This window comes from Sander lucioperca, chromosome 1 (genome assembly GCF_008315115.2).
Source record: "Sander lucioperca isolate FBNREF2018 chromosome 1, SLUC_FBN_1.2, whole genome shotgun sequence".
Lineage (NCBI taxonomy): Eukaryota > Metazoa > Chordata > Actinopteri > Perciformes > Percidae > Sander > Sander lucioperca.
In genome coordinates this window covers 25,983,677-25,999,630 of record NC_050173.1, presented here as the reverse complement: position 1 = coordinate 25,999,630, position 15,954 = coordinate 25,983,677, and the positions used below count along the sequence as shown (strand labels likewise).

Genomic DNA, 15,954 nt, shown 5'->3' with positions numbered 1-15,954 from the left:
AAGTTGGCAACACTACAACTAACTAGCTAGCTAGCTATCACAAATTGAATCAAGAAAACGTAATTATGTGGGGGAAACTGCAGCTATTTTATCAGAATGACATGAATAAACGTTACTAAACGTAATGTGTATAAAACTGTAATGGATAAACCCATCCGTGAACAGATATATTTTAATCGGCAACTGTGTTAAACAATGAAAACTACAACTCCCATAATGCCACTTCACGACGTCATCAAAAGTCCATGTTTACATCCATTGTTTTGATTGAAAATAGCAATACCACACTGTAAAAATACTCATCAAGTCATTATCAAATAGGACTTAAGTAAAAGTACGTAACTATTAGCAACAAAGGGTACTGTATTATTGGATCATTATTATAGATGCATTACCTGTAAATAATATAATAGCTGATCAAGCTGGATTTTAACTGCTACTTATTAGTAGTTTATTTTATATCAGAGCCCCAAATTTATAAAGTGATCACATGTTTTGTATTCAAAATCTGTAAAGTAACTAGTGACTGTAGCTGTCACATACAGTAAATGTAGTGGAGTAGAGATGAAATTAGTCTCAAAATTATCCTTTTAAATGTGCTATTACTACTACTAGATTTTAGTACTCTCATAACTCTGCATTATGTCGCTGTGAAAGAGTCCACTGGAGCAGTTGAAGGTTCAGAGCTGTTCTGAGGAAGAGTAGAGTGTTACTCTAAATGTTAAACATCCACTTCTTCCAGGCAGCTTTGTGCTTTTTTTTACCCTGAGCTCTCTAAACCCCATCACATTTGTTGACTAAAAAAAACACTCAAAACAAAACCTCAACATGAAGAATATCCATCGTCCATCGAATTATTGTTTAACGTAATCAGTTAAAATAATTATAAGTACTATAAATATCCTCTCTTTAATTTTTAATTCATCCCAGTGCTGCCTTTGCTATGATACTACTCTATGACTTTGTAGGAATAAATAATTATTGTTATGCATATATAATACAATATGAATACAAGCAGACATCTCTGGTGTCTACAACTCCAGGCTATTTTCCGTTTGCTATTAGCATCACAAAATCATAGAGAAACTAAACATAGTTTTAATATACAGTTTTAACTGTATTTATGTATGATTGTTTTACTATATATATATTCATATATAATAGTTTTACTATATATAATCATATATAACATATACAGTTTTCAGTCATGCTTATGTTGCTTTATTAGTTTGTCTATCCGTGTAAAACAACAAACTGTACATATTAGATTCACTGAAAATTTGACAGGAAGTGCATTTTCTATGTTTCGGCCAATCGGTAAGATTTCCACTTTGTAAACCTTGATCACCTTGTGACTAAATCTTCCATTTGAGTGGGAAGACATCAGTTGTGCAAGAGAAGAGCTCTGTACCACAATGATCGGAAGACTGGCTGCTTTGATTCTTCTAAGTACATTGTGTAAGTGGAACTTTAGTTTTCTACTTTAAGATGAGTACTACTGTTAAAAAGTTTGTTTTGAACAATGTGTAAAAATATGACAAAAATGCTATTTTTGTATTGCATTAATGTACTTTCTTATTTTCCTTTTTTTGTATATGTATTTGTATTGTAGGTTATATTTATGTTTAATTGTCTGCTGTTACATTTTTCATAGTTTTTGTCCTTGTAACAGTTTTTGTCTCTTTTCTTTAGCCCTGATTCAAACTTCAGAGGTTCCTCATCAGATCTCTTTGACTATGGTTGAACTTGGAAATAGTTTGTCCCTGACATGTTCAGTCTCTGGGATTGAAGCCGGGTTGTTTTACTGGTATAAGCTGAAGTTTGGACATATGGTCCAAACAGTTGCAGCAGGAACTTTTGACAAAATAACACTTCAAGAACCATTTACCAACTCAAGATTCACAGTAACAAATGTGAACGCTCAGCATGTTCTCAACATCACAAATGTGAGCAAAGAAGATGAAGCAACATACTTGTGTCAAGCAGGATCGGCATACACAATGAAATTTATTAACGGCACACTTTTGGCTGTGAATGGTAAAGTATGTTCATTTCAGTGACCTTGTTTACGGCTTTGTCAATACTAAAATATCCATTAACCGCCTTTTTGTGAATCACACAGATCCTAAAAACCTGCAGACATCTGTCTACGTGAAACAAAGTCCGGAGACTGAGTCGGTCCAGCCGGGTGACTCAGTGACTCTCCAGTGTTCCCTTCTCTCCAAGACAAAAGGAAACACAGATCAGTGTCCAGGTGAACACAGTGTGTACTGGTTCAGATCTGGATCAGGAGAATCTCATCCAGGCATCATTTACACTCACAGCGATAAAGAAGAGGAAAGAAGTTGTGTCTACAGTCTGTCCAAAACTATACAGAACTCTTCTGATACTGGGACTTACTACTGTGCTGTGGTCATGTGTGGAGAGATCCTGTTTGGTAAAGGAACTAAAGTGGAGACAAGTATGTTTTTAAATTATTATTTAAATCATAATACATCAACTGATTATTATTCTGTTATTTTCTAAGTATAGTTTTGATAACAGGAAAGAGAAACAAGAACATTCTTCTGCCTGTAAAATGTGTTTTAGGCCTTTTTTTTCCTTCAGTCCTCTAAAAATTATTCAGATTAGATCAGCTTGAAGTGCTCTCAGTTACAAATACTGTATACATGTTTGATGAACGGTGGTGAGTTTCAAAGGGTCACAAACCACTGAATTGTTCATAGTATTTACAGAATACTTGCGGTGGACTTGTAATGGCAACACGCACTGTACGTAGAACTGTCCTTTGGTTGGGGTTTAGCTGCCTCTACCACTCTTCCTGTCTTTGTTATTTCTGTGTGTGTGTGTGTGTGTGTGTGTGTGTTTTCTCTCCATTTCCTGCGGTACTCTATGTCCCATCAAGGCCTCTCTGCCGCTCATGTTCTCTTGTGCAGTTTGTCTGATCATTTTTGGTGAAGTGTTGATAACAGGAGCACCTGCAATGCAAACTGCTGCCCAAAAATGACCATAGCATTAATCAGCAGGTTTTTGAAACATTATTGATGAAACCTGATAAGCGTTGCAAAGGTTGTCGGTATTAGATTGCATTAAACTGTTCAAGTGTTGCTGTTTTGTGTCCACCCTTGTGGTACATTTTTCTTGAAATGGCTGAAATTACAATGGTCTTACTTTATTCTAACATGTGAATGTGGGTAAAGTGAGACATAACACTATTCTTGTGTGAGATTATCGATTCAGTTTATTTATTTATGTTTTACATATTTTTTCCTATTTTAAAAACTTTTTGGTGGAAAGGAAAAGTACATACACGTTCATGTTAATTTAGTTCAGATTCTGAACTCTGTGGAGGCCAAACTGAACTGTGTTACTTAAAATAACATAAAACATTTATAGAAACCACATAATCTAAATATTAACAGGAACTATACAATACTCTACAGAGTCTACAGCCTTGCTAGCCGCTCTGTGAGGCTGTACTTTGGCACACCAATGCCATGAGCTAAATGCTAAGATCAGCATGCTAACATGCTCATAATGACAATACTAATGCTGATGTTTAGTAGGTATAATGTTTATCATGTTCATCATCTTAGTTAAGCATGTTAGCATGTTAACATTTGCTAATTAACACCGAACACAAGTACAACCGAGGCTGATGGGAATGTCATCGGTTTTGGGGACAAATGATAATCAAAATATCGACGTGCCCCTGTCATTCCTGCAATAGTCTCGCTTTGCCAGACCTTCCTCCACAGCGCTGCGGAGGAGGGTCTGGCTAGTCCACACAGCATTCCAGGATGGGAGAAAAACATGCTCTGGTTTATTGGCATTTTTTTAAACCAATCACAATCGTTATGGGCGGCAGTAAGCACCGGACAGAGCCACGGTGCCGCTGCAAAATAGCCTCGGGAAGGAACTTGTTTTGGTGGAACGTGTATGTTCAAAAGTTGTTTTAGTCGTGCAACAGAAAACTCTGATTAGACAGATAGTCTAGCTAGCTGTCTGAATTTACCCTGCAGAGATCTGAGGAGCAGTTAACCATAGTCCTCCGAAAAGAGAAAAACGAGAAAAATGAGAAAACATCCGGCCGAAAAGAGTGAAATCTAGCGGAATTTCCGCCGGCAACGGAACAATCCCGGAAGTGGAATGTCGTGGATAGAGACTATGTTTAGAGATGTTTCAGGCTGAACCAAAGTGGTGTAGGCCTACCAACGAACCAACAGACCAACATTACCATCTATAGAGCCATGCTGCTAGTGTAGCTAAAAGTAACATTTGTCAATTGGACAATAAGTCATTGGTGCTGTGGAACAATTGGTTGGTTTTGCTTTCAGTTTTTTCCTGTTATAGAAAGAAATGTCTTGCAAACAAGTCCTCAAAATACAAAATAAGTAGTTAAGTGAAGCTTATCAGTTTATCACTATCTGAATAAAAAATACCTTGTAGTGAATTACAACTGTAATTAATAATAACCACGTAAAAACAATAACATAACATTTTAGTTAATAGTAATTAAGTTTCTCTTTTTTGCTGTTGTTTTTCTCATTCTAGGACAAGAGCTGTGCCCATTCGTCATTGTGCTTGGAACGATGCTGGCTGGCTGTGTGATTGTGATTGCTGCTCTAATTATCTTCAGAAAGCAAAAGCCAGTTTGTGAACATTGCAAAGGTACGTGTGTGTGTGTGTGTGTGTGTGTGTGTGTGTGTGTGTGTGTGTGTGTGTTCGATAACCAAGTCACGTGCCAGCACTGATATGTTGTTTACAGTTGCATCTGTTTAAATAAGCATTTGGGTTACTACTATGTCCTTGTTTGTGTTTTTTTAAGCTACACTCAGTAATGCAATAAAAGCCAGTAAAAGGTTAAATGTTTTGTGACCAGCTTGTTAGCCTACTGTTGGCGGTCCTGAGGAACATTAAAGTAGGAAGACAACAATAATTTTATTATCTTGTCTTTTTTTTTTATTAACAGGAGAAGCTTCCAATCATGCTCATGAGGATCAACCAAGGAATGTGGTAAATATAATTTTAATATCTAATGCATGACTAGAATTGAATCATAATAGCCTGTGTGGTTATTCTACACTGGATACATGTCATGAATGGCAAAGTGAATATGCTGATTTACAGGATTAAAAACACACAGAACATGGTGAGCTGGGCAGCTCCCATTCATTTTTGTTTGAGAAGAAGAAACTATTATTCTTCACTTTCAATCGTAAAAAAAACAGTAGCGCAGTAGTAGCTGCTAGCTGCCCTCCGGTGAGTGTATTCAGCCAGGCTTCTGGGATAATCATCCCAATAACAATCCACGGAGCGGTGGTGGTGTTGCTATGTCCTCCAGTTACTGAAGGCTAGCTTTAGCTTGCGCTTGGAGCAGCAAGTTCATCTGCCTGTTGTCCCTCTGTCTGTCTCGTTCTTTCCAACTCTTGTGAGGCTAGTTCTTCATCTGTATACTCGGGTTCGAATAAATAAGGACGATCATCAAACTCAAAAGGCTCTTCCGTGTGTTGTGTATCTGCTATATTCTCCATAGTTACGTTACTCCAAGCTTCTTCCCTTGTAAACAACTCCGCTCTTCACTCTTCACAGACTACGCTCCGATCTGCACACCAGTGTTGCCAGATCTTGCGAGACAAATAAGCAACCAGGCCTGTGAAAACAAGCCCAAAACAAGCGACTTTTTCTACGGAGCCCCCCTAGGTTCCGGGAAGAGAAAAATAAATAAACTGTGTGCACGGTTTTACAATCCGTGGGGACGGATTTTAAACTGTGGGTACAGATTGTCAATTTACATCCATGTGGACAGATTGGTAAACTGTGCGCTGTTTTGCAAAACTGTACACACGGTAGTTTATTTATTTTTCTCCCCCCTGAGCTTCAGGACAATGATCACAAGAGTTAGTTAAACCACCTTTTAACATTATTTAACATTAGAAAACTGATGGGATATCAAATATAGACTGATGTACCAAGTACATTATATACACAGTAAACCTCTGATAGCCTAATTAAATAAATTAAATTAAATTAAATTTGCCCACACAAATAAATATCATCCTGAACTCACAAATTCGTTATTTATTATTGCAGGGACTGCAGAAGATCCCATTTTTAAATAACTATAACCCAGAAACAGGAGAAATTATTAACAATCTTAGTGTGCAGCAATAAAGTGGCTCCTGCTCTGATAAACAAATGAGTGAGTTAGAAAAGACTTAAATAAACTAAACTGGTTTAAAAACAATTCCAGTCAAAACCATTTAAACAGGTGAGGATGAGGCTTGGTCTAAAACATTTTTCTTAAGACTCTTAACACTTTAGTCTCATATATATGAAGAATAACACCACCATTATCGTTCTCATCACTCACTGACATTTTCCTAAACAGAAAAAAACCGATTGCCCTGCTCTGCCGCTGATTGGCTAGTACTCGTTGCCATCTGGGTCAGAGCCAATTAGAAGCAGGATGTAGGTGGGAAAAAAACTTTGCTGTCTCCTGTGTGTATGGGGAAAGGGGAGGGACAGAAGGAACAGGTAAGGCAAACTCCTACGTTTAGAAAATATCTGCTTGACAACTTATTATGGAGCTAGGAACAAGCCCAAATAAGCAACTACACTTTAGAAACAAGCCCAAAAAAACCGCGACTACCAATATTTGTAAGCGACTTTACAGAAAAACAAGCCCAAAGTCGCTTATAATAAGTGGCAACACTGCTGCACACTACTGTTTACCTTTTCCTGCTACAACTGAATTCCCAGGAGACAGCGCGATGCTACAGCTAAGCTTCAGTAACGCTATTACTGTGCTATAGGGATGGGCGATACCACACTTTTACGATTCGATACGATACCGATACTTTTTCTTGCATTTTCATCGATATCGATACCGATACCGTTAATTTCTTATTGGCAATTTTTGTCAGTAAAAATATTATTACATTTAAGACAAATCACAAGACAAATACAGACCATTTATACAAAATGTATTATGGTCAATACATAATAAAATTAAAATTAAAATAAATAACATAAATATGAATTAAATAAATTAAATATGAACAAAAACATACACATTTTCAGGCCCTTGGCTGTGTCGCTGTCGGCTGTGTTGCAAGTTGACGCTCATTCACTCGTTTCCTGTCACGTGACATGGGCCAGCTCAATACGCCGCCAGGTACACGGGTGTCCCGGCACATAGTAATTTAAGTAATCTAAAACAGCTGAAAGTGATGCATACACCCCCAATTATTATTTTTTAGTTTATATCGATATTTTTTTAAGGAAATCAATGCCAAATGAGTAGCGTGAGTATATCGATCTATCGATACCACAGGATCGATACGCCCATCCCTACTGTGCAAGCCACAGACATCGTTTATCCCGTTTCCATGTAGTTACATAGTCACTGATATGGTCATAACCACTACAGTGCTCAATTACCTATTTTTGAGGGGGAAATAATCTAAAATTTTCACTGCGAAGACATGATCTGTCCTATGCAGGACATCCACCAGACCACCGGGCACTCAGGGGACGAAGGCTGCTTGCCTGGCTAAGGGAACTAGCTAGCTACCACACAGATCGACACTGACAAGCCTCCTACTCACCAACACCAGATTGATCACACATAAAATGGATGAGCTACAAATACACAAATGAACTGCTGCGTGATGATTTTTTACAAAAGCCTGGCTGAACACATTTATCACGGACGGCAGATAGCAGCTAACAGCTAACAGCTAGCAGCTAACAGGCCAAGCTACCCACCGGCAGGATCAAGACAGGGTAGGTGAATTTAAACAATGTCTGAGTTGAAAACGCATCTTGTTGACACGTAAGGGCCCTGTTCATGTGGCACAGACATATTAATTGCATTTTGTGTCTGTTAAGAGGCACAAAGGCACTCTAAAACTTGCCCCGACAACTGCCGTTTTAGCTCAGGGGACGCTTGTAGTACGTAGCTGCAGCTACTCCATGTTGCCTGCACTGATTCGGGTCATGGATTTTTCTATCGAAAGTACTCGCGTAGCTATAGCGATCAAGATTAATGTAAAAAATGGCCAGAATTCTCCTTTAAATCAAACGACTAAATACATTGCTGCGTAGCCTTCAGAACAAGACATATATTTTCTGAACATCACAGTTTAGGAACTAACAAGGTTTTCTGATCTTGTGATAAGGTTTGGTAAGTTTAAGCCACTAAAACAACTTTTTCGAGCTGGTTTGAGTTTAAATAAGTAGGTCTCCAAAGTTAAGGTCATAGGGGACCTTTGTTGTCATGATTACTGTCGGTACACGAGCCGTTCTGCCTGCACGATCCGTTCTGCGCATGCGCAAGATAATACTGTTTTACCGAGGATACGACCTGCACGATCTGTTCCACGCTAGCCTATGGCTAGCCTCCACCAGGAAGCTAACGTTAGTTTAGCTAACAGCTAATTCGGCTAACTGCTAGCTGACAGCTAGATTCAGTCTAAAATAACGTTAACTCAAACGTAATGGGAAAAGCAGGCTACAGCTAAATTAAGACTTCACAGTAATAACAATAAAGACAAGTATTGAGTGATTGTATTTTAAATGAGCACAAGTAAAGTTGAACTGACGTAACAGCTGTTATATATGTTAGGTGTTTGTTATATATGTCAACGTTTATTTTCAAGTTTTATTTTGAGGGTCTTTTAAAGTTATTACATGCTGTCTCAGCTAGCAGTTAGCCAAATTAGCTGTTAGCTAAACTAACGTTAGCTTGCCTGTGGAGGCTAACGGCAGACCGCTACAATCAGCTAGCGGTTAGCCGAATTAGCTGTTAGCTAAACTAACGTTAGCTTGGCTGTCGACCGGAAGCGTGGAACAGATCGTGCAGTGTCGTAAATCCTCGTACAACCGCGCATGCGCGAACATTTTGCGCATGTGCAGAACGGATCGTGCAGGCAGAACGGATCGTGTACCGACAATTACAATTATAAACACATGGATAATATTATGGAACTATCTTAGTCATAGTTAAAAGACAATAACATTGACTGTTGGTTGGAAATGGGAAATGAACATCGTGATCTCCTCCGTCTGTAGACTGTGGCTCTCAAACAACATCACTCTACTTCCTCCTTTGTGCCTGATGGAAAGGAGTCATACATACTGCATCTGCTGGAGGGCTTTGTCAGTTGAATGTAAACATTATGTTGTTTTTGTGCACTTGCTAAAAGGTCTGATGCTCTTTTTTTGGGAGGACAGTCTCTATCCATCAAATATTTGTTGTAAATTAATATAAATTGCAGCTTGTTATTTAAAGATGTGTTCCTGGTTCAACAATTTGGTTAGAACATAAATGAGCAATCTTTGGATCCTTTACAGCACATTAGACACTGGGAATCACCCAGGCCTCACGATACAATATCATCACGATACTTATGTCACAATATGATATTATTGCCATTTTAAACATATTGCAATATTCTGCGATATATTGCAATTTAATAAAGAAATTTCCAACTTCAAATTTTCCCAATTTCAAATTATTTACCCAAAAGGAAACTTTGTCAACATCTGTTTTATCTAAAAAGATACATTTCTCTGTTTGATCATCTCACTTTAATGTTATTGCTGCAAAATAGGATTGTCAAGCAGACAAACTGACCAACACATATATAATAAAAGATCGATACTTGGCGTCTGTGTATCGATACAGTAGTGCCACGGAAAATATTGTGTACTATGCTATATCAATTTTTTCCTTCACCCCTAGTGGACGCCACAGCTTTTAATGGTTATATTAAATCCAATTATTATTGGCTGTGGTAAAACAGCTTTAAGACCTAACAATTATAATTATCCTCTGCAGGACTTTGAAGCGGCAGCCATGAACTATGTAGCACTGGATTTCCCCTCAAGAAATGCTAAAAGATGGACGAATACCAGGGAGTTACCACAAGACTGTCTGTACTCTGGCATGGCAGACTTTCAATGAAGTACTTTAACCATGAAGAACAACTTCTAATATGTTCATTGTCACATAAAAATTCATGCAGCTTTGATTTGTGTTTAGGTGTATGAGATGAGAAGAGATATTTTTGTAGTAATTACAGTCATGTGAACAAATTCGGACACCCATGCTAAAGTTGACTAAAAAGAGGAATAAAAAAATCATCTTTAGGATTATTTACGATACATTATTCATTCACAAAGAAAATTGGTGTCCTTTAAAAATTGGATTTTTCCTCATTTTTTAAATTAAGGCATTAAGATCAATTTCCAAAAGATGATTTTTTTATTCCTCTTTATTCAACTTTAGCATGGGGGTGCTAATTTTTTCACATGACTGTATATTGTTAATAGTTTAATCCGTGAGATTTGTTTAGGATAGAGACAGCACTTATGCTTTGTGATGTTGCATGGATGAACCAAAAAAAATGTTTTCATCATTATTCTGATTATTTTGTTTGTTTTATTATTGTTATTGCTTGTGAGGTTAATCTTGAATAATCACTCAAAATATGTCTTGGGGTTATGGGCCTTGCTCAAGGGCACCTCAGTGGTGGTAATGAGGGAGGGACAAGCTGCTTATTCACTTTCCCCACCCAGATTTTTTCCTGTCGGTCTGGGGATTGAACCGCGACCTCCTGGTCCCAAGCACGATTCTTAACCACTTCTAGTTGGATCAGTAGGCCGTTATCATCCATTGGTAAACTGGGTCACCCATTCGCATCAATATTCAACGTTTAGAGCAAGTGCTCGACCGCTGCACTGTAAGATGACGTAGTGAGAGCAACAATAGTAGGAAGTAGAATAAATAAACCATATAGAATAGGACATTACCACTCAAATCAACGTAGCAGGATGGTCGGACATTTTTATGTTTACCATTGCCGTTGCAAAAGGCTAACATCTGTATAAATTTCCGTATTAACCAACTTACAGAAAGTCGTGGACTCACTATGAAGCATAAAGAGCCAACAGCTGAAAAAGTCAAATTTGACAACTTAATGTTTAATCCACACACTAGTGTCACAGCATAGGAAAGAATCGCCAGATGAGTGACAACTTTGAGAGGATTTCTTTCCTCCCTGCCTGCGGCTCTGGAGCTGCATCCGCTCTCCAACCAACCCAGTATCACGCCTAAGCATGTAATACACCCGCTACCCATCGAACGAACCCCTGAATGAACCTGGCATAGTACTACTTTCCTTTTGTTACCTGTGTATGTGGAAGGGTGTAGGCATACTGCCCAAACAATTACTAAAATAAGAGTTACTTTACATACAGAGTTTTGTTAAGTAAGCCTGAGGTCAAATCTAATATCAAGGAAATAATGCACAAAGTCTGGCAACATACATAATCAGCAGGAAACCCAAGCAAACAGGCGACCTTTTGCTTTGTCATCATGTCTAATAAGCAAGAACTTTGCGACCAACATGATGATTCCATAATGGAAACTTACTTTTCTAAGGTAAGCATTGGATTTAGTCAAAACTGGAGTGGACTAGGTCTATAATATGGAGTTGTCTGGATACGGGATACTAAACCATTTAGATTCGCTCACAAAGTCAAGCAGAAAATCTTCACATTTCTCAAGGGAGACTTCAACGCACTGACGGGAACAAAGGGACAAGAGGGAGCAGGGGTCTTCTAGGACTTGAGGAAGTTCGGAGCTTAGCCCAGACCCGTTTAAATAAACTGAATGGCTTGCTCTGCTTGTTAATAGCCTGTGTATGTTCATTTTAACTTCCATTTTGTAGATGTTAGTTAGATGGCACCAACATTTGGCCTAATCATAACTGGCCTGGCAGCCCAAAGGACAGGTTTTTGTTTGGTCACTTAAGCGGGGGGGTCTGGGTTCACCCCCAGAAAATTTTGAGCATTAAATACTTCATTTCCTGCATTCTGTTGAATTTTTATGCACCTATTTCTATCTTTTTTCTTAATCAATTTATGCTGTAAATATCTTTATGTGAAGGGAAACATTCAATCAAAAATCCAAATATAAAAACATAATGGAAAACATTGCAGTAAGGCTCTCAGGCATTCTGTATTGCTTTCAACTATTTATTCTCCTTTGGATCGACTTTTCTAATTATATCTGAGTCAGCACACATGTAGCCTAGGCATAATTTACTCCTCCCTCCTTTTTTGCATCTTTTGTTGGGGAAGTAACCTCCTTACATGTGCATATGACAATTATTCACCTCAATGATACATTATTCATTTTAATTTATTAATAAACCCCTGGACTGTAGGCTAACATTTCAGGTGTTTGAGCAAGATTTCTGCTCATGTTCAAAACTTTGTGCACATTCATAATATAACTCATCCCATCTGTGTTCTTTGAGATTGGGAGTTGTCGTGATATTTTGAGAAAAATAAAGTTATGATAGCCTATTACAAGAATAAAGTCAGTATATTTCAGAAAATAATGTACTGCACCATAGTCTGCTGTGCATTACGCATTTGCTCTGCTGATACGGTAGATCTCAGACCTTCTGACAGACACAGAGCCCTGTTTGGGTTTCTGGTCTCTGAATGAGACAACGTTTAGGGAAGTGGCTGAACGCTGCTATATTGGAGGTGGAAAACCGAAACTACGGCAGAAATACACGGAGCACAAACGCATCACATCTGCCACAGCATGTCGACAGCAGAGTGCGTCCATAAACCTGAAGCTGCGCAACTTTTTACAGCGACTATTATCAGACCGGCCCTCGCGGCCTCGAAACACTATTGGCCCACCGGGAAAAGTCCTGACTCTCCCGATTGCCACTACGCCTCTGAGAGGGAGGGATAGAGGAAAAGATTATCAGGGTTCAACAGTTATATAGGTTCAGTTTTAAAAAAAAAAAAAAAAAAAAAAAAAAATTACTTAAAGGTCCAGTATGTAATATATTTACTGTAATAAATCCCCCAATGACCCCAATGTGTCATCAGATATTAAGGAAACATGCTAAGTTGAAATACTATCTTTTCTGACAACAATGCTAATGCCAGTTTTTTCTCCTTTTGAAATTTCCGTTCCGTGACGGAATTTCTGTTTGTGTTTTGGCCTGTCTGTTTTTATCAACTGCCCAGTTTGACAGCCAGGTCGGGTTGCCAGATATACCTACAGCTAGCTACAGCTGTAACGTTAGTACAGCCATGAAAGCGGCAAACGAACGAACGGGAACAATGGAGATAAATTCTACCCAACCTAAAAAACCCCGGCATGTTTCTAACAGTTGCGTGACCAGAGACGTAACAAGATGTAACAAGGGTAAATATTGGAGATGTATTTGAAAGATGGAGACAGCTTTGAGCTCAAAAGGATGCCGAGTTGACTAATTTCCTCCTTAACAGGTAAGCATTAGCTTCAGGCTAATTTATCACAGTTACAAGAGACAAGGGCATTTTATGTAATATCAACATTTGTGTACTCACATTGAATTATATAGCTAGAGTATCCGACTTGGTTACTCGCAAAAACAATTGAGACACAGCAAGTAAAGTGATCCCGACTGGTCCTGGCTAATGCTGCCATGCTAACTCTGCTAACGTTACCGGAGGACCAGGCAAGCGGGCCACGGCTGTTTACAACATGTAGCCTGTTCAGCGGCTGTAGCCGACAACGGTGAGTTATTTTAAGCCAAGAGAGGGGGCTGTAAATTGGGAAGAGAGGACCGTGAGTTTGCAGTGTGTTTAGCGATTGTTGCCGTAATTCTAAGCGAATAAAGTATGTTCAGTTGTGTGGAGTGGACGGCAAGGTAGTGGTATTTTTAGCGGTTCCTACCGTAATTCTAAGCCTAGGAAGTGTGTATGTCTGTCAGGTGGAGAGGACGACGAGGTTGTTGCGTTTATAGCGTTTCCTACTGTAATTCTAAGCTGAAAAAGTGTGTCTGTCAGTTGGGTACAGAGCTCTGCGTGAGCACGGGCTTCTATGACTGTCAATACAACCAGCATCTAACGTTAGCTACTCCGCTGTGCTGTGAAGTAATGTCTGGCTATGTGAGACAAACATCTAGCAACATTGTTGCGGATACTCTCTTTGGAGGAGGGTCTAGCAAAGCGAGACTATGGATGCTGCGGTCTCAGTCTGGCAACCTCCGTGAACTTTGAGTCTGGGGAGGAGGGGACGGTGGAGACGACTCTCTACAGTATTTTGAATTTGTACTGCAGTAACTATTCTGAACACTAACTGTCAGTATTACATATTGCACCTTTAACAATAGCTTGTGTAGAGATAAGACACCATGGAAGTCCCCTTAAAGCTGTAATTGATTGTTTTGGCCAACTGGGGGCAGATGTTAGTAAACAGAGCAAAACAGAGCATTAGCATGGTGAATGTAAGTTTAGCATCCACTCTTTTTTACCAGCTGCGACAGTGGTGCTGGTATTGTTTTTCACCTTATGAGTGTGTCTGTGTGTGTGTGTGTGTGTGTGTGTGTGTGTGTGTGTGTCATCCAGTCAAGAAACCTTACAGGTGATGTGCAATGGACAGTAGGTTAATTAGCTGCTGTTGGTTATTACTAAAACGTAATATAGATGTGACTGAACCATACAGAAAATGGCCGAAGAGTTTAAAATGCTCTACACAGCTATTTGCTATTTGACTGATCATTTTCTATAGGTTATCTCTGAACCCATTTCACATGACATTACATGACAGCAATTTAAAGAGGAAAGAATAATTTGAATGCAGGTGTAACAGACAATGTAGCTGTGTTTTTCACTCGTGAAATTAGGGTTATTAAGCAGGGAGGATGTATGTAGGTCCAAAAAATAATATTAATTTGTTTTAGAAATGAAACCATGATAACCTAATTTTAAGAGTTTTTTTGTAGCAATTTTGTCAAGTTTTATCTTTTAAACAGACATCAGGATCATGATGATACTTTGCTTTCTCATTGTACATTGTATATATTATAGTCTGCCAAATGCTGCCAATTTCAAATACATTTTTATTTTTATTTTGCCAGAATGAATGTGTTTTAGTCTTTTAGCAGATTTCTCCTTAAAGTCCTCATATTATGCTCATTTTCAGGTTCATAATTGTATTTAGAGGTTGTACCAGAATCAGTTTACGTGGTTTCATTTTCAAAAAACACCATATTTTTGTTGTACTGCACATTGCTGCAGCTCCTTTTGTCAACCTGTGTGTTGAGTTCTCCGTTTTAGCTACAGAGTGAGACATCTCACTTCTGTTCCATCTTTGTTGGGAGTTGCACGTGCGCAGTAGCTAGGTAAGCACTGCTAGCTGGTCAGTTGCAGAGTATGAGGGCGTGCCACGCTAGCAGCTAGGCGAGCATTATAACGTTACAAAGTGACGCACGTTTGTCACGGAAGTAAAGGCTGGACTACAATAGAGCTGTTTGGAGCAGTTTGTGAACAGTATTTTCTCTGGAAGATGGTAACTACCTTTGGGTGGACTTTGGGCTTTTTCACTTTTTAAACCTATAACATGCACAAAAAGATATATAACACAATAAAGGAAAGGGAAAAAGCCAGAAAGCCTAATACAGTATGAGCACTTTAAGTTAGCTTTTCTGTCTCTCTCCGGTTGCTTGCATTCACAAGTTGGTTGCAACCACATTTACACATGAAAACGGTTTGAGCTGTTTAATTGAAACATTTTCAATTGCAGAAATGTACAAGTATTTTCAGATTAAGACAATGAGCATTTGTCAAGCAGTACATTTTATGTTAACACAGAGATGTGATTATACTGTATGTATGAAATGCAACACTTTGATATTACTAATATCGTCAATAATAAAGCAATTGAGCTGGCTTAATATTTAGGGTGAGATGGTAGAACAACAAAAAACAAATATGAGCACATAACCTAACATGATGTAAGGTTCAGGTTCAATGCTCAACATTGTAAACAGTATCAGCATTTAACTGGAGAGTACACACTGTCCTCAGCAAACTCTCTCTTCTTTCTTCCTCTCGTTTTTTTCCCGGAGAAATTCAGTGCAGTGTAGTTCA

General features: G+C 38.6%; 1 protein-coding gene across 3 annotated transcripts; it reads left to right on the top strand.

Moving 5' to 3' along the window:
- The first annotated feature begins 1,199 nt into the window (after window positions 1-1,199).
- Window positions 1,200-10,085, top strand: LOC116052693. 3 transcript variants are annotated; one of them, XM_031303504.2, is made up of 7 exons: window positions 1,207-1,458; window positions 1,693-2,037; window positions 2,123-2,461; window positions 4,555-4,671; window positions 4,973-5,016; window positions 9,845-9,982; window positions 10,020-10,085. In XM_031303504.2, exons 1-6 carry the CDS (start codon window positions 1,416-1,418, stop codon window positions 9,968-9,970), a joined length of 1,014 nt encoding a protein of 337 aa, XP_031159364.1. In that variant the 5' UTR covers window positions 1,207-1,415; the 3' UTR covers window positions 9,971-9,982; window positions 10,020-10,085. The 3 variants fall into 3 exon arrangements, with proteins under 3 accessions (XP_031159365.1, XP_031159364.1, XP_031159363.1); XM_031303505.2 differs by having other exon boundaries at window positions 1,200-1,458; window positions 4,976-5,016; window positions 9,845-10,079; XM_031303503.2 differs by having other exon boundaries at window positions 9,845-10,079.
- Window positions 10,086-15,954: the final 5,869 nt, after the last annotated feature.